Genomic DNA, 17,083 nt, shown 5'->3' on the forward strand with positions numbered 1-17,083 from the left:
CCCCTGCCAATGGTCAAATCATACGGTAGATGTGTGTGCACTGAGATTCTTTCAGCTACAACAGTTTGATCGCCAGGCAAAGTTTTGCTGGCTACTCAGAAGATCTTTGCGATGTGTTGGAAGTTAGGTTACGTCTATATATACATATGAATGTCAAATAATGCTAAACCTGATGGAGTTCCCATACTGTGTAAGACCAGTGTGGTGTGAATATGACATCTGTGCAGGGAATTGGTTAGACCCGGGTCAGGATCAGACCCCATGGGGTGGCTTTCCTTTTCCATGGCTGTGGAACATGGGGAAGTGCTGAAGAGGTAAGAAGCTTATAGGTTAGTGATAGATATTTTTCCTGGAGTTGCTGAACCAAAGAGGGGTGGGGGATGATGAAGCAATGTCACACCCTTTTTTATCCAATGAGTATTAGCCAGTCATGGGACTCTGGACCCTTTGCAGGGAAAACCTTTTGGAATGACTGCCGAACTTCTCTTTGAGTTTGTGCCAAGTGTAAACCACCCCTTGTGTTTACTTTGGAGTCCTCAGACCCCTTGTCTGGTGGTTTATTCGTTTATTCCATTTATATACTGCCAAATCCACTAGGCTGGCATGTATCCTTTTAGTCCTATTCGGGAAGAGCACCCACTTTGATGTGAGTTGGGCTTTTAGCCCTCAGGAGATGGCCCCGGGGAATTTCAAATCTGGCCTTGGCTTGTTCAGAGTTCCCTAGCCTGGAAACGTAGAACCTAGAAGAGAAAGAGAAGAACAAGAAACAAAGACAGTCATTACATCTACAAGGACAGGGACATCCTTGTGGCCCACCTGTTCTCCTCCCAAAACATCACTTCCCACCTCCTCCTCATTTACACATTGCTGAAAGCTCTCCCTGCTTCCATTCTGTTGGGGGTTTTTGCAACGGCCGAGTTTGTGGTGCAATCCGGTGTGGTCCTGCTCGCCATAAGTCTGGCCGCTGTACATGGAGCCTTTGCGAGCCTACCTGTTGCAGCAGAGAGATGTTCCAGCCCTAGACTCCCAGGTGGGATCCGAAAGCTTAGAGCAGTTCTGGGGTGGGTGAAGGAAAACCCCAGCAGATCCATTACAGTTTGTGTAAAGTCTCCTCCGTTTGCCAGCCTTGGAGATCAGGAAATAGGGACTATTTATGCTAAACTGAAAGGCTACAAATACAGATTGAAGGGACAGATGGATTCATCAAGGCTGTTAGGCAGATGGCCAAAGGGATGTGCATCTACCTGGATAAAGCCAAGCTTGGGCAGCCAGGTATTGCGGGGGGGGGGGGGGAAGAGGCGTGTGAGCTGTTGATCTGGTTGGCCAGCATCCTTGCAGTGTGTTGCTATGCAGCAACAGGGATGTTTTTCCTACGCTGAAAAGGGGAGAGCTTCTCCTCTCTCAACCTTTCTCTCTCTCTTTCCGTCTCTCTCTCTCTCTCTCTCTCTCTCTCTCACACACACAGACACAATTCTGCAGATTTGTGTAAGGAAACTCCCCAAGTGCTCCTTGAAGGCATCTATCTGCAGGACAAGGCTGCAGATATTTAGTAGTTCTACGTGCGTTGCCGTCCAAAGCTGCGAGAGCTGGATGGCGAGAGAGAAATGCTGTATAAAAAAATCCTTCCATTTGGAGACGCCACAGATTTCCCAGACCCTCCTTTTTGCTCACCCAAACTCGGGAAGGGAATCTCTTCGGTGGAGAATTTGGGCACTCTGAGAGTATCTTGTGAGCGTTCTCGGAAAATGGTGCAAAATAACTCCTGAAACAAAAGCAAGGTGCAGACGTTTCATCCTGCCTCTTAGCTTCTACTGCCCAAACCCTGAATGTGGATTAGTTGACTTTGGTGAGCGTGATAGAGGAACTTGGCCTCTGTGGCTCATGACTTTAGTTGTATATGTTAAGTTCTGGATCAATGGGGCTTCTTCATCCAATAATGGTTTAATGCAATGCGTGAAGCTTGTCTGTTCCATCTTCTGCGGTGGAAACAGGATGGAGACATCACAACTAGAAAGGTTGAGGGGGATGGCTCGAGGACAATCTTTAAGGATCATTTTAAGGGTCAGTTGAGCAGGGGACAGTGAAGAAAGACAGCGACCTTCTAAAGTGGAAACCCAATAAACCCTTGCATTGGACTGGACAGTGTTTTCAACCTTGGCCACCTGAAGATGTTGTGGACTTCAACTCCCAGAATTCCCCAGCCAGCCCATGGTTGAAGTCCACAACCTTGAAGTCTGGGAGTTGAGGTCCACCACCAAGTAGTCAAGGTTGAAAACCCTGGGACTTGGGAATCATTGGTTCTGAGGTTCCCCCAGATGTGGAAATTCCAGCAGCCATTGACCACCTCTCCTCCCTCCCAATTGATCTGGGGGTCCCCCTATAATCCTCTCCCTCTTTTTCTTTCCTCTATTTCAGGGTTCAGCTCCCATCCTAGTCGTCATGGTGATCTTGTTAAACATTGGAGTCGCCATTTTGTTTATTAACTTTTTCATCTAAACCGAGACTGTCTTGTTTGCAAAACTCCAACCGGTTAATAATTAATTAATAAAAAACAACAACAACAACAAAAACCGCCCCCAAGCGGTCTGAAAATGGGGATAATGCTGCGAGAGACCCAACGGGAGAACGATGTCGTCGTTTCAAACTATCCCGCGACAACTTTCAAGTCTTTTCACCACCGATTGAGTCTCACTCACAGTTTGCCTTTTTTCCCCCACCCCACCCCGTCCCCTTCCTAGGTAACGTTTTGGATTTTAGCCCAAAATTCTTTGCTTGCACAATCCTTTTGCTGTGTGGCATGGCAGAATGGTAGCAGCAGCATTCCCGCCCCTCCCAGCACCAGACAGGACGGAAAGCGTTCCTCCGAGTGGATTTAGCCAGATCTAGGAAAGTGGTTTCACATGAATTGCCTCCATCTTCAGACGTTTCATTCAAGGCAACGTTTGGAGAGATGCGGCGGTCCTGGCATTGCTTGGTGATATGCAGGGTGGGGTCCTTTGAGAAAATCCCAGCGTGACCCCGGCATTCACGTTGAGCTGGGAAAGTCTGAGCGGCCCAGAGAATGGCCCGAGCAGATGGCACTCAAGGGGTGATGCTGATGGTCAAGAACCATTTCTTGAATCATTTAAACAGCCATATCCAGCACAAAAGTCTTAAGCCCTTCCCCATCGTCGTCCAAAATATTTTTTCCATCCTATGAGTTAAAAATCATTCCTTGTCCCAGGCGACAATAGAAAATTATTTATTTATTTGTCAAATTTATTGGCCACCCGTCTTATCAAAGTTTTGCATAAAGTCACCTGCAGGATGCTGAGGCTCAGGTAAAAATCCTGTATCTATAAACTGCACCTTTTTTTTTTCCTCTTTTTTTTTTCTTCAAATCTCATTCGACACATTTTTTTCATCCTTTCCGGCAGGTGTTTAAAATAAACGCAGAAAAGTTTTGTTTTGTTGTGAAAGATGACCAAGGTTTTCCAGGAAACGCATCCTCCAGAATTGCCAAGGAGTCGGCCCCCCTCTCTATGGGGAACGATGCTTGAATGTTTTCCCCCACCCCCCAAGAGCCACCGTGGCACCGCGAGGAACGGGGCGCGACGGGCATCCCTTCTTCCATCTTGCCATGAGCCATTTCCAGATGTCCTGCTTGGCCTCGGAGCATGTAATAGTTTTGCATTTTGTCTGCAGGATGTATATTCCAGCTTCCAACATAATCCCTGTACAAAAAAAGGAAAAAAAAAACAACCAAAACCAAAACTAGAGAACAACAACAACGAAAACATTGTCAACAACAGCCTCTGAGTATGTAATGCTCTTTTTATAATTTGTTTTCTCTCCTCTATGTATCACTTAATTTTGGTATGGTTCAAAACATCTTTATAAGATGCCTGCGTTGTTCTTTTTTCTTCTTCTTATTTTGGGGGGCGAGGTGGGGTGCCTCTGCCTCGGTCATTCACTGAAAATACACCTTGGTTACTAAGGAAGCAGCAGTGCCCTTTGAGTTTCTGTTCTATGGGGGGGAAGGCACAATATTGGTTGAGTTCTCTTCAACCAATCGGTGGGTGAAGAGTTGAGAAGGCAGCCGGGACCCTCCGTCAAAGCTCTAGCTGTTTTCCATGTGCATTGCCTCTAAAGCCCAGGCAAATCTCCATGCAGGTCTAATGGATGTTCATTCGGGTGTAATGCACAGCTTCGTTTCTAAAAGTCTGTAGAGATTCTCAGTCATTCAGGTCATGGTTGTCCCAAGGGTGCTTTTTCAAGAGGCAACTGGACTTCGTTTTTTTTCTTTGAAGATGTTTCGCTTCTCATCCAAGAAGCTTCTTCAGCTCTGACAGGATAGTGGGGAATGGAAGGATTTGTATCCCTTGCAGTCAGTTGGTCATTTGCATCCTTTTTAGAGGGTGTTTTAGCTATGCAATTTGGGGTGAACACCCTTGGAATGGTGTGGGAGTTAGGAATGGATTTCCAGAGGAAAAATTGCAGACTATGGGAATCAGGAGCACCACTCCAGTGACCCTGAAGACACAGATAAACCTCCAGGTGGCCTCAATGACTCTAAAAGGATGCAAATGACCAGCTGTCTGCAAGGAATATAAATCCTTCCATTCCCCTCCATCCCGTCAGAGCTGAAGAAGCTTCTTGGATGAGAAGCAAAACATCTTCAAAGAAAAAACAAAGTCCATTTCCCCCCTTATGACACAGCTTTGTTTGCACTCTTGGCTGCCATGTTGACTTTTTTGACCATACCTGGAGGGTGTCCCAGTTCTGTTGCATAAACCAAAAGGATCTTCTGTCCCCCATCTGGTTTTTGTCCAGCTGGGAAAATTGACCAGGCTTCCAACTGGATGATTGGCTTATACTACTTCCGTGGTAGGCTAGATAGGGTATTCTGGGAGTTGGCCCACGAGTTTTAATGTTGCCAAGGTTGGACATCCCTGATTTAATACATCACTTAAAAAAAAAACATTCACAGACACAAGACAAACCCACGGCTTCATCCCTAAGTTTCAGCGAAGGAGAAGGATGCATCTGAGTAGCTTTGCAGCCCAAGTTGACCTTGCAAAGCTGGATTGAAGAGGTCTGGTCAACAGCTGGGGGTGGCCTGGAAAACATGCAGCTGAATTCCCATGCCCTTTCCCACCAATCCAAAAATGGCATCGTGGCCATGCATTGTCTGCAGTGAGGGAAATGCAACTTGATCCCTTACTCAAGACCCAGTGCAATTATCAAGAGCCACGGTGGGCCAAGCGTGACCCTCCTGATCGTGTTCAAATCATCTCCATCTTTTCCCATTATCTACGTTGGCAGATGTTGCCAGGCACTGCCGTTGGTCAACATCTGGAAGATAATGGCTTAACCACCCAACAAAATAGTCAAGATGGCAGTCTTTCAGATCTGTTGGCTGTGAATTATGGGTCTTGGATGCCAAGGTACATGCAGAGAAGCAGTTGAGAAAGGTTGCTATTGATCTGTTTTCCTTTATTCTCTCTTGGGTACAGAAAGCAAACAAAAGCAAGCTTTTGACCTTGACGCTGTTAAACTACCCTTCCCATCATTTACTATTAGCCGTGTGAGTTGGGGCCGAAAGGATTTGGAGGCCAAATTCTGGAAGGTCTCCAGTTAAAAAAAAAAAAAAAAGATTGTAAGAGGGTTAGAATTACACACAGAAAGAGCTCCAGGCTACAAGTCCCTTTCCTCTACTAAAGGCCCCCACCCGTAACCACAATCTGCTTATTGATGTGCTCCTAAACGAAGAGATGAGAAAACTCAGTCCACCGCGCATTTACCCCACACAAGCTGACTTTTTCAGCAGCACTAATGATAGTGCAGAGAGAAGCGCAAGGACTTGATACATCCTGCTCAGATACATGATTTGTTAAATAAAAATGCCGCCCTCATCAGCAAAAGCATTTTTATTGGTAAACACTCTTAAAAAGGCAAACTCCAGCTTCCAGCCTCATGACTGCATCCATGTGAGATGTGGCTTCTATTAAACATTCAAGGTGTTATTCCAGCCGCTCGCTCTCAAAACCTTTCCTGTTTTCTTCGTACATATGGCTTTCTCTTCGAGCGCAACCGTACACCCACAGGGCCATCAGCAAATCCTCCAGCCATTCAGCACCGACACACTACCACAACCCAGAAGTCCTCAGGAGAAGCTGGAATAACAGTGGCTCTCTTGACAGAGCTAGCTTCCCAACACAAGAACATTGGGAGATGGATCTTCCTGGAGACCCTGAACCTTGTAAAGATCCCCCTCCCTGCCTGTAAAGGACTAAACCCCACAGAAAGCCTGTCCCTCCAAGCCTTGGCTTGGCTTACGTCTATCAAGAACAACATCAGATTTTTCTCAGCGTATGTCAAGTTACTTTGCTCTCAAATCCTTGAGTGAAGTAACTTATTCAACCCAGGCCTTCTAAGCAATGAACTGCCAAGTCAGATCCTGCCTTGTGGAGGTCAGGATTGGCCAAACGCAACCACTTGGCCCTAGTCCTTGTAAGCCTCGCCTAGGTGGCACCTTCATAGAACGCCTTTGCCATGGCCTGCCCCACTTTCACCGTCTTCTTCTCTTTGGCATCAGGGCCCAAGTTCTGGCGGGCCAGGTTCACCCAGTACTGCTCTGTCCTGGACAGGTAGTCGGCAAATCTTTCATCCTGTTGCACAGCTGGATGTTCCTTGTCTGAAGGAAGAAAAAGCAAGTGGTCAGTGGAGAACTGAGACTAGGAAGCAGTTGTCCCACTGATGATGTCCTATTTTCTCTTTTGGATCTACTAGAATCAAGGACAGCCCTCACCTGCATGAATATTCATAGGCTTTGGTCTAATTATCCAGCTATTTACCTAATTTATTTACATTGAAGGGGGGGGGTTGGGGGAGATACAAATTATAGGTAGGGAAGGCACAACTGGGCTATGGAGGAAGACGTTCCTTTTTCTGATATTTTGAAGGACCTTTAGAGAACATCTAGGAACTCAGGACTATTCCTTTATGGCAGCGGTCACCAACTGGTGGTCCGTGAACCACTGGTGGCCTGCGAGAAAATTTTGGTGGTCCGCAGAAAAATTATTTGCATTTTTTATATTGCACTAAATCAAACTACGGCCCCTGGGACGGATACGTACAATGAATGTTTGTGTTGCTGCAGAGTCTCCACCTTCGGGGTCTTTTTGTGTGGGTCGGAGGAGGGCAGAAATTTCAACTCAGGGTGTGCTTCAGCCTCCTGGTGTGGGGCTTTGGGCAAAGGCTGGAGGGAAGTGCCACTGGTGGCGAAGAGCCGGAGGGCCTCGTTCCAGTGGGACTGCATCATGGCCTGGAACTGGCTGACCATCTCAGCCCGCTGAGCCTCCAGCACCGGTACCTGGCCTTCCCCAGGTCTTCCCTCTGCTTGGAAAGCCTATGCTCCTAGTCCTCAGTGAGGTGCTTCTGCTGAGGCTCCTTCTCTGTCAGATCCAATATGAACTGAGCCACCTGTTTTGCCAACTCTTTCTCGTGGTGGCTGCTTAGCTCCAACAACTGCTTCCTGTTGGGGCCCTAAGGAGCGCGGGCGGGCAGGCGAGGAGGGGCTGAGAGGGGAGGGGCAAGTAGAGGCCGGCGCAGCACCCCTCGACATGAATGACATCGAGTTGGCCATGCCCACCCAGTCACATGACCACCCGGCCGGTCATTAGGCAGATCATAATAGTGGTCTGTGGGATTTTAAATTATGAATTTAGTGGTCCCTGAGGTCCGAAGGTTGGTGACCCCTGCTTTATGCTACTGAAGAAAGGAAAAGGCAGATAGTCTGGATGGCAATGCTGAATTCTAGACAGCAATTCAGCTGAATTATGTAAAAGAATCTTTCAAACATTCAGCAATAGGTTTCAAAAGCCGTTTCTTTATAAAATAGATTTGAAAGACCAAAACCCCACGTTCTCCAACCTGCTACTCTCCAAGGAATACTAAGGCTCCGAATTAACTGCCTGGAATTGAAGCGTCAGTGGAGCTTCTGGAGAACGTCCAGTTGGGGAGCCCTGGTCTTCTCCACTACTCACCAAAGAATCCCCACCCAGCTATGACCCAAGAGAGCCACTCATGGGAAGCAAACGCCCAAAGGCTTTGAGGAACTGAATCCTGTCCAGGGTTCTTTGGTGGCCTTACCATCCTCTCCACTCTCCTCCTCATCAGAGTCCTCTTCCTCCTCTTCCTCCTCCTCCTCCTCCTCCTCTCCTCCTTCGGCACCTTCCACATCTTCATCCGACTCTGATTCTTCAAGCCATTCCTGAGCTTCTACCACAGCAGAACATAAACACATAAATGTTTACACAGGAACACACACATGCAAATACATGATCCTCGCATGCAGAAGAACATTCAAAATTAACACTACTTGTTAAGAACTTTTCCGTCCTGAAATTACCATCAGTCCTCCATGTGTTAGCCTCTAAAGCAGGAGTCTTCAACCTTGGCAACCTTAAGCCTGGTGGACTTCAACTCCCAGAATTCCTCAGCCAGCAAAGAATTCTGGGAGTTGAAGTCCGCCAGGCTTAAAGTTGCCAAGGTTGGAGACTCTGCCTTAAAGGGCAGACAGTGCCTTCCAAATTAGTAGGAAAGATGCCGAAGTCAACCTGAGGCTGGGCTGTTTGATTCCGAAGGGGGTGAATAATGCTTGAATTGTACAGCAATAATAACTTCCTCAAAGCCTGAAGATCCAGAGAAGACCCTGTATCCCTGGAGTATCCCCAGTTCTTCTGAAATCTGTCTGGACCAGTCTATGATGGCTGGACTGTTCCTGGGCGAAAAAAGCTCAGGTTTAGGTAAAAATAGAGAGAATCCCTTGTGAAACTTCAGGATTTCATTAAAAATCCCCCCCACACACACACACACACGGATTCCAGCGACCGAAAGGAAGGTTTAAAGTATTTCCAGCCCATGTTAAGAGAAGAGAAAGCACTAAACAGCCCCTGCTAGGATTAACAAAAAAAAAAAAAAAGTTCAGGACCCAAGATCAAGTGAGGCCAAGGCTCGGTGAAGGCGTCCTTCCAGGGATTAAGCCCGGCCAAAATTAGCTGCTCTTGCGCCGGCCAGTTGGTGACATCTATTCAGAGCCCTCGGCATGACGGTACCCTCAGCCACAGTTCCCATCACCTGTCTCTGCGTCGGTCCAAATAAGCTTTTGTCTCAGATTAACATGAGAGCTGGGATAGAATTAAACCCCGCTGCCTTTCAGCTCTTGAGGAACATCTTCCAAGCCAAGAATTCAGGAAATCTAAATCGGGCTTCACGTGTTGCTTGTGGATGGACAACCTCCTCCACCCCCAGCCCCTTTCAGTGGTCTAATGCAGATGGTGCTTCACCCAGAACTAGAACTTCCTTGGCCTGGTGACAACAGAAGTAGGCTGGTAAAATACGCAAGCTGCCCTGTGCTTCTGAAGCCACCTTGGAATGGACCGTTTCAGCAAGAAGAGAAGATGCTTCGCAGGTGCGGGGAAAGAATTAAAGCACAAAAGTACTAATCACAACGTTTGAACCCAAAAGCAAAAACAAAATTAAGAGCAACTGCTATGATGTGATTGTATACTTTCTGTGCAACAAAGACCCCTCTAACCCAGCTTTTGGGGAATGCTGGAAGCTTTCTGGAGAGGGCCACAGCATTCAGCAAGGAAATCTAGTGGATCGAGAAGGATTCTGGACTGGCTTTCTTGGTCACATGCTAGTTATGTATTCCAGCAGGTGGAGAAATCATCTGGGCGGATTCTGTGGATCAGTGAGAATTCTGGATTCTGAGTAAGAAGCAAAATTTGGCAATCCCAGACTTTATGCCACTTAAACCAGTGTGCAGAAAGTTAGGTGTGTAATTTTGTTTCTGCTTTCTCGGAGGGAAGGGAAAGAAATCCCCAAAATTCAGATTCCTGATCCTAGAAACATTGTCCAATCTTCCCAAGTTCCAGAATCTCATCAGATATTTTTTTCTACAAACTTCTCTTCGACTGTAGTAAAAGCTAAACATCCTTGAGGGTTTTTTCCCCCTTTTAAAAATAAAGGAAGAGAAGAAATGAAGACATCTGAAGGTACAGAGAATGAGGTGGAGACAAAGCCCGAAAGCAGACGGAGACCAGAAAGGTCCTAACTCACTTGGGTCCATCTCCACAAGGACCTTCCACTCTTCCATTTTGTGGAGGTCGAGGGCGTAGAGGTCATTGAGAGTGAACTGGCGGTCTCCCACCTCAAACATCCCCCCGTAGAGGTAGAGCACCCCATGCTTCACTGCCAGCATGGCATTTGAACGCGGGCAGGGCTCCACTGGAGGGTTGGAGGCTTCATTCCCCCCGTCATCGTCTTCTCCTTCCGACTCTGGTGACTCCGTTGACTTCCCTTGGGGAGCTGAGATCAGCTGCTTGACAATCATCACAGTCCCATCTTCTGCCACCACCTCCTTGACAATCTCCACAGGTCCAGGGGGAGGCTGTCCTTCCACCTCATCCCCTCCACCACCAGCCTGATGGGGCTCCCCTTTCGCTGCGCCTCGTCTTCTTCTCTTTTTGTCGGACTTCAACCCCTAGTGATAGAGACAAGCATGTACCAGAAGATCACGAAAATCCAACCCAAGTACAAGAGATGTTCTAAAGAACTTCTGGGAGCACCACCACCACTCTTCTTCTAAGATGCCACAGTCATTTGCCTTGACTGCTTTTAGGTTTCCGGGAGTCTCCAAAACCGACCCCCAAATCCTCAGCTTCCATTTCAAATTTGAAGTGACAACTCAATAAACCAGTATTTTTCTCCTCCATTGAAAATGGAAGCTGAGAGCAGAAGTCTCCAACCCGTGGCAATTTAAGACTGTGCTGGCTGAGGAATTCTGGGAGTTGAAGTCCACAAATCTTAAAGTTGCCAAGGTTGGAGACCCTTGAACTAGAGTACTTGGAGATGGAGATCAAGAGAACAGAGGGGGGAAAAACCTCACTGTATGAGATTTTGCCACAAACCTTTAATTGTCCAAGAAACCACCGATTCTTTGCCAGATCGTAGAAATAAATATCGTTGAAGAAGTCTCCTTCTAGACGTTCCTCCTCTTCTTCATCATGGACCCCACCAAAGAGAAGAGAGCGGTTGCCGGGCCCCAGGGCCACCGAGAAGCCAGATCTGGGTGTTGGCTTCACACCAGAAGGACTCACCCTGCTCCAAGTCCATTTTTCTGTCAAAGATAGAAAAAGCAGAACAAGAAAAGTGGGAGATGGATGAAAAGCATAATAATAGGGAAACTTCTTAAACTTCAGGCTTTGGAGGACATGAGGAGGGCCTATACTCATGAGAAGCCTTCACTGCCGTAGAAGACACCCCTCCCCCCCCCCATTCAACCCTCAGCATAGCAAAGGATTCAGCAAGGACAGAAGGTCTGCACTTACCCAAGCCTTCAGCACTCAGGAGGAACATATCCGTATGGAGGGTCCCTTTGTCGACGTCTTTCTTAATTCGCTGCACAAGGAAAGCAGCTGCATTATGGAATCATATTATGGAAGTAGAACCAAGCTATCAACAAGGAATTATTTCCACAAATCTTCCTTATGAATCATGCACAATCCTTCTAAGCCCTTGTTTTATGACTTCACCTACAAGAGCAAAGGGTCAGGATCTTTGGCCAGTGAGATTTCCAGGGACTTTCCCCAAATTTCCATTGTGTGGAAATATTCCCAAGTATTTTCCTAGGGGGACTTAGAGCCTGCAAATACTTCATCCATTCCTTACTGAGAAGCAGGGCTGGGAAAGAGGTCCTTCAGAAGTTGCTGAACCGTAATATCCAGCAATGCCTGCCAAGGTGAAGGAAGGTCAATCTAGCAACAGTGGAGGACCACAGGCTGATCCATAGCACCTAATAGCAGCTTTTGTGAAGCCCCTGAACCTACACCTGCTGCAGAGAAGGCCCTCGTACTGGTCCCTTTCAAACGTGCTCCAAACCGCTTTGAACAACTTCTAGTCTTAAAAGACCGGCGACTCATACCAACCCTAATAGCAAAAGATGACCCTCACCTGTTTGGAGTAGCCTCCATAGACCATGAGGTGGCCCTCAGGTGTTGAAGCCAGATGGCAACCTGACCTCGGGGCTGGGGCGATCCCAGAAGGAGCCAGCTTAGACCAAGCAAAGGTGTCCAGGTTGAAAGCATGGACATCGTTGTAGTAGATGTAATCTCTAGTTGATCAAAAGCATCAGACGCAAGTGATGGAAGGCAGAGTTGAGTTGGCAACAGATCTCCAGCAGAGACAAAGAACCGCCTCCCACAACAGCATAAGCAACAAGGGTGCAGGCCTGGCCCCCCAACCTTCCATCTGTTCTAGAATTCCTTCTGATTTCTCTTGGCGACCCATCTCCTTGTCCTAGGCAGCCCCACGTTCCAGATTACATGAGCTGTCTGTAGGTTGACTTCTAATCCCCTCTACCTGAACTTTCTGCCTAGAGAAGCACTCAAGTTAAGTAACCACGATAAATAAAGCATAAGCACTCAGCATTTGAAAAAAAGGACCGATAAAAATTGCCCTTAAATGAGTGAAGCTCAGCTCCTCCCTTGAACGAAAGTGGGGGCTGAACAGTTTTTGGCTGCCCACTGCTTAGAGGTCATCATCATCAACATCAGAATATGCTCCTCCAGGGAAAGCCCGGTGAAAATAGCAGGGTGAAGGAGTCAAAATCTGGACCACCACCTCCTACTCCATCTGCCCTGGGTTCCTTTGTGCTTAATGGAAGCATCTTCAAGGGAAGGACAGGAGGCATCCTGGGCTGAGTGGAGGCAAAATAACCCTCCCCCCCAAAAAAATGGACAGCGGAGCAGACTCACCGGCTACTTTCATGGAAGCCTCCAAAGACAATGAGTTGCCTCTTACTGACGGCCATCCGGTGTCCACTCCGCCCAGAGGGCCCTCCTGAAGCTCTGAAATCAAAGAAGGGGATTCAGCAGCCCCTCTGATTTCTTCAGTGGGTCATGGTGCTCCTCCAGCTTGTCCCCTTCTTGTAGGCTACCCCTTTGTCCCCCTTCCCCTTCTGGCCTAAGTTGTTCCTCTGAAAGCCAAGGCAAGAAAGGAATGACCACTTCTAGAAAGCAACAATGGACTTCCAGAGACCTGAGCATGTCTTGGGGCTGCAGGGAGGGACACCACGCCAATTCTGACATTCCCTGTTCTCCATCGGAGGCCTCTGGCAACCCCGGGGGTGGAGGGCACCAACAGTGGGTCCTTCCAGAACTCTCTTTACTTACTTGACTTGCTCCCAGGTCCTGCTGGCCAAATGCAAGACCCAGAGGTCTTTGTAGTGGTAGAACTGCTCCCCATCCGGAGAAGCAAATTCCCCACCGAACAGCCAGAGTTGTCCACCACCCTGAGCAACAACCACAGCCTGCCAGACAAAAGAGAGAGAGAGGGTAGCGTCTGTCTCCTTTTTGACATGCAAAACCCAAGGTTTTCTCTTAATCATTCTGACCACGCTGGGTTGAACCCCTGTGCTCATGCTTGCTAGGTAGGTAAGAGGTAGAAAAGGGAGGGAGGGAGGGAGGGAGGGAGAAGAGACAAAAGGAAGGGAGGGAGGGTGGGAGGGATAGAGGGAGAAGGGAGGGAGGGAGAAAGGAAGGGAGGGAGGAAGGAAGGAAGGAAAGGAAGGAAGGAAGGAAGGAGGAGAGAAGAGAAAGGTTAGAAATGGGAGGGAGGGAGGACGTCCACATGCATTTACAGAACCATCTTTTCTGGAGAAGCAGCTACTTTAACTATATTCCTTCATCAATCTATACTATTATGAAACAAGTCCCATCCTTGCTTAGCACAGTGGGTGATCCTAACCCCAGACTGTCCCAACCACCATACCTGGTGAGCACAGCGCCGAGGCGGAGGACTCGGAATATCGATTTTAGCCCAGCTGTCCTTCCGGATGTTGTAAACGAAGAGCTCGTTGTAGAGGAGGGTCTACGGGAGACATCAAAGGAGGAGGAGGAGGGCTTTGCTAGAAGTGGAGATCTTCCAGGAAAGGCCCATTGTACTGCACAACTTGATATCTCAAAACGACAACCCAGCCAGCATTTTCCAACTTCCCAACTCTTGGAAATCTTTAAATTCCTTGGGCGGCTCTAGCTGCTTCAGTATCCAGATCAGCACATGGTACCAGGTCAGCCCTAAACAGGCCCTTATTTTAATAAAGCAATTGCAAATTCTCCAAGCTGCTGTGATGCTGAGGGTCACTTCCTCCCCTGCTCCAGAGGAGAAAAGTGGCCATCCCAAGGCCAGGAATTCAGAAGCCAAACGCAAGTTCCCTTCAACTGAGGTCCTCCAGAACAGGGGTCTCCGACCTTGGCAACTTTAAGACTTGTGGACTTCAATTCCCACAATTCCTCAGCCAGCTTTGTTGAAGTCCACAAGTCTTGAAAGTTGCCAAGGTTGGAGACCCCTGCTCCAGATAGCTGGTACTCCACTCATCAGAGCAAGATCAGCCTCCCACATTTCCTTCCACAAGAATATTGGGTGTCTGGAGAAGAAGGTGAGAAGAAAGGCTGAAGCTCCATCTTGAGGCCATTCGGATTCATGGTCTCCACAGCAGTTGGTTCTCTAAACTTGGCTCCTTTAAAACTTGTGGACTTCAGATCCCAGAATTCCTCAGTCAGTATGAGGAATTCTGGGAGTTGAAGTCCACAAGCCTTAAAGCAGCCAGATTTGAAGACCCCTCTGCTATGGGATGAAGTTCTCCCACATCTGCTTTACATTTCCTGCCAAATAAACTTTGATGACTTGACCATGACATCAATTGCTACAAGAAGCAGAAGGGAAAGAACATTTTCAGCCCTATATGCATTATTTACATTTATTGATTTGAATTATATCCCCTTTTTTCTGCTCAGAGAAGCTCCTGAAGGCAGCCGACAGAATCAAAACCGATAAAATTAGCAATTAAAAATGAAGGGCTACTGATGAGAAATCCATTCAGTCTACAGATTTTAGTAAAACCCTTTCCCCCATCTCCTCCATCGTTCTATTTGCCCCTGGATAAAGCCCACTTAACCAAAATCTCATTTAGCAACAGAAATTTTAGGCTCAATCATGGTCGTACATTGAGAACTACCCATATCGATCAGTGCTGGATCCATTTTGGGCTCTGCAATTCCTTAAAACGATAAAAATTTGACATGCAATTTCTGGAAGATTTAAAAGTGAAGCTGGGTGAGAGAAGGGAAAAGAGAGAGAGAGGAAAAAAAAGGAATACTTTACTTTTTGGCCATTGAAATATTCACCTCCGAACAGGATGAGCTCGTCTTTCTCAGGGTGGGCGGAGAGAGAGGCGTTGAGCCTGGGAACCAAGAGGAAAAGAGGCTAAGCAAGATTTCAGGGAACAGAGTTCATGAGGACTAGCAGCTTTTCACTGGGGATTGAAGGGGTGCACAAAACATTTTGAGACCAAACGTTCCCAACTGCCCAAATAACCTTGGCATTTCCACTCTCACCTTGGGGAGGGAGGGGCGCAGGGGGTCTCCAGCACCTGCGTCTTTGCGTCATCCAGAGACTGGAATTGGGCGATCAGCGCTTCCAGGTCCTCCTGCAGTTCGAGAAACAGCTTGGTTTTGCAACAAAAAGGGAGACGTGTGCCCCCCCCAATCTTTCATGCATACGTGAAAACATAGGTTTTGTGTGTGCGTATAACTTTGGCGAAAGAGATTTTAACGAGATCAAAACGGATACTGAAAAGAGACGGAGCAGAAAAAGAGAAAAATAGCGCATAGCGGGAGAAGAAATCAGCGAAAAAGAAAAAAAGTATAAAGAAACGCCTTCCAATCTCCTTAAACGTGGTTATAAATATGTTAATATTTTACCATCTCTAAGGTCACATCTCGCTTTCTTTCCATGCTGCTCTTTCTAACTGTCAAATTCGTTACAAATTACACATCCATTTTTCTCTTCTTCTTTTTCACTGTTGCACATTTCCTTCTCTTGCACTAATCTACTGTTGCACTAACTCACTGCTCCTACCCTTCCCTTGCACTAATCCGATCTCTTGGATTGCACAGAGGAATTGTGCTGGGGAAGGGCAGGCAGGGACCCTCCTGCAGGAGAGAGATGGTGGGGGAGTCTGGACCAGTTGGATTCCTGCCTGCCCTGCAGCTGGAAAAGCCCCTGCAGCCCCAGCACCCTCCTAATCACCTCCTCTTTCTTGGTCCGCTTGGAGACTTTCTTCTCCATCTTGGCCGCCGTCTTCTCGGCCCCCTTGGCCTTCTTCTCCTTCTTATTTTTCTTGCCCATCTTGGCAAGTCAGGGCAGCTGTGCCCGGCCAGGGAAGCTGCAGGCGTCGCTCACATGGCAGCCCCGGCCTTTCCCGTTCCTGGGGCATTTCCTGCCAGCGAAAAGAACCAGGAGGCGGAGAGGCTGAGCCTGCAAAAGGGTTGCCATCTGCGGGAGGGAGGCTGCTTTGCAAGGCCGGAAGGGAGCGCCTGACGCAGCCTTGCCAAAAAAAAGAAAAAAAAGAAACAGCATTTGGAAAAATCAATAAGGGAGAATCCTGGTAGCTCAGGGTTTGGTGGTTTCCTTGCAGATATTTTATGTCCCAAATGCCAGCGCTAGCTACACTGGCACCGATGACGTCGCCCAGTTTGGGTCATGAAACATCTGCAAGAAAACAGCCAAGCTCAGAGAGCACCAAACTCTTTTTTTTTTTTTTTTAATTTGATTTATATGCCGCCCTTCTCCAGAGACTCAGGGCGGCTTGCAATGCGTTAAGCAATAGCCTTCATCCTTTTGTATATTTTATACAAAGTCAGCTTATTGCCCTCACAAACTGGGTCCTCATTTCACCTACCTTAGAAAGGATGGAAGGCTGAATCAACCTTGAGCCTTGGCGAGATTCGAACCCTGCAGTAATTGCAGGCAGCTGGTCTTAATAACCAGCTTAATAACAGGGTGCCTTAGACCCCTGTACTACCAAGGCTTTTGCGTCTGTGCTTGTAGTTGCACAAAATTCTGCACAAAAGCAGGCAAATTCTAGAGCAATTCCATGGCAGTCCTCCTCCTCCTCCTCTCTGAAAAACCCACCCACTCCTAGCACTGATCAGGTTACCTAGTTAGATAATGAAATGTCTAGAAAGAAAACAAC

General features: G+C 47.6%; 2 protein-coding genes across 2 annotated transcripts in view; one reads left to right on the forward strand and one right to left on the reverse strand.

Annotated features, from left to right (window-relative positions):
- JPH3 (junctophilin 3) overlaps positions 1-2,502 on the forward strand; it is a 32,478-nt gene extending 29,976 nt beyond the window's left edge. The window contains exon 5 of the mRNA XM_070952890.1: positions 2,416-2,502. Within this exon, the coding sequence (XP_070808991.1) occupies positions 2,416-2,496 (81 nt within the window). The 3' untranslated portion in view covers positions 2,497-2,502. The remainder of the gene's footprint in view (positions 1-2,415) is intronic.
- Positions 2,503-5,854: 3,352 nt separating this feature from the next.
- On the reverse strand, positions 5,855-16,305 carry KLHDC4 (kelch domain containing 4). The gene is made up of 12 exons (XM_070952778.1): positions 16,138-16,305; positions 15,444-15,535; positions 15,211-15,289; positions 13,819-13,917; positions 13,221-13,357; positions 12,804-12,896; positions 12,001-12,160; positions 11,379-11,448; positions 10,959-11,167; positions 10,108-10,531; positions 8,134-8,262; positions 5,855-6,676 (listed from the first exon to the last, which is right to left on the reverse strand). Exons 1-12 carry the CDS (start codon positions 16,234-16,236, stop codon positions 6,504-6,506), a joined length of 1,764 nt encoding a protein of 587 aa, XP_070808879.1. The 5' UTR covers positions 16,237-16,305; the 3' UTR covers positions 5,855-6,503.
- Positions 16,306-17,083: the final 778 nt, after the last annotated feature.

Source organism: Pituophis catenifer, unplaced genomic scaffold, assembly GCF_029215685.1.
Source record: "Pituophis catenifer annectens isolate HBS135680 unplaced genomic scaffold, rPitCat1.0.hap2 SCAF_13, whole genome shotgun sequence".
NCBI lineage: Eukaryota > Metazoa > Chordata > Lepidosauria > Squamata > Colubridae > Pituophis > Pituophis catenifer.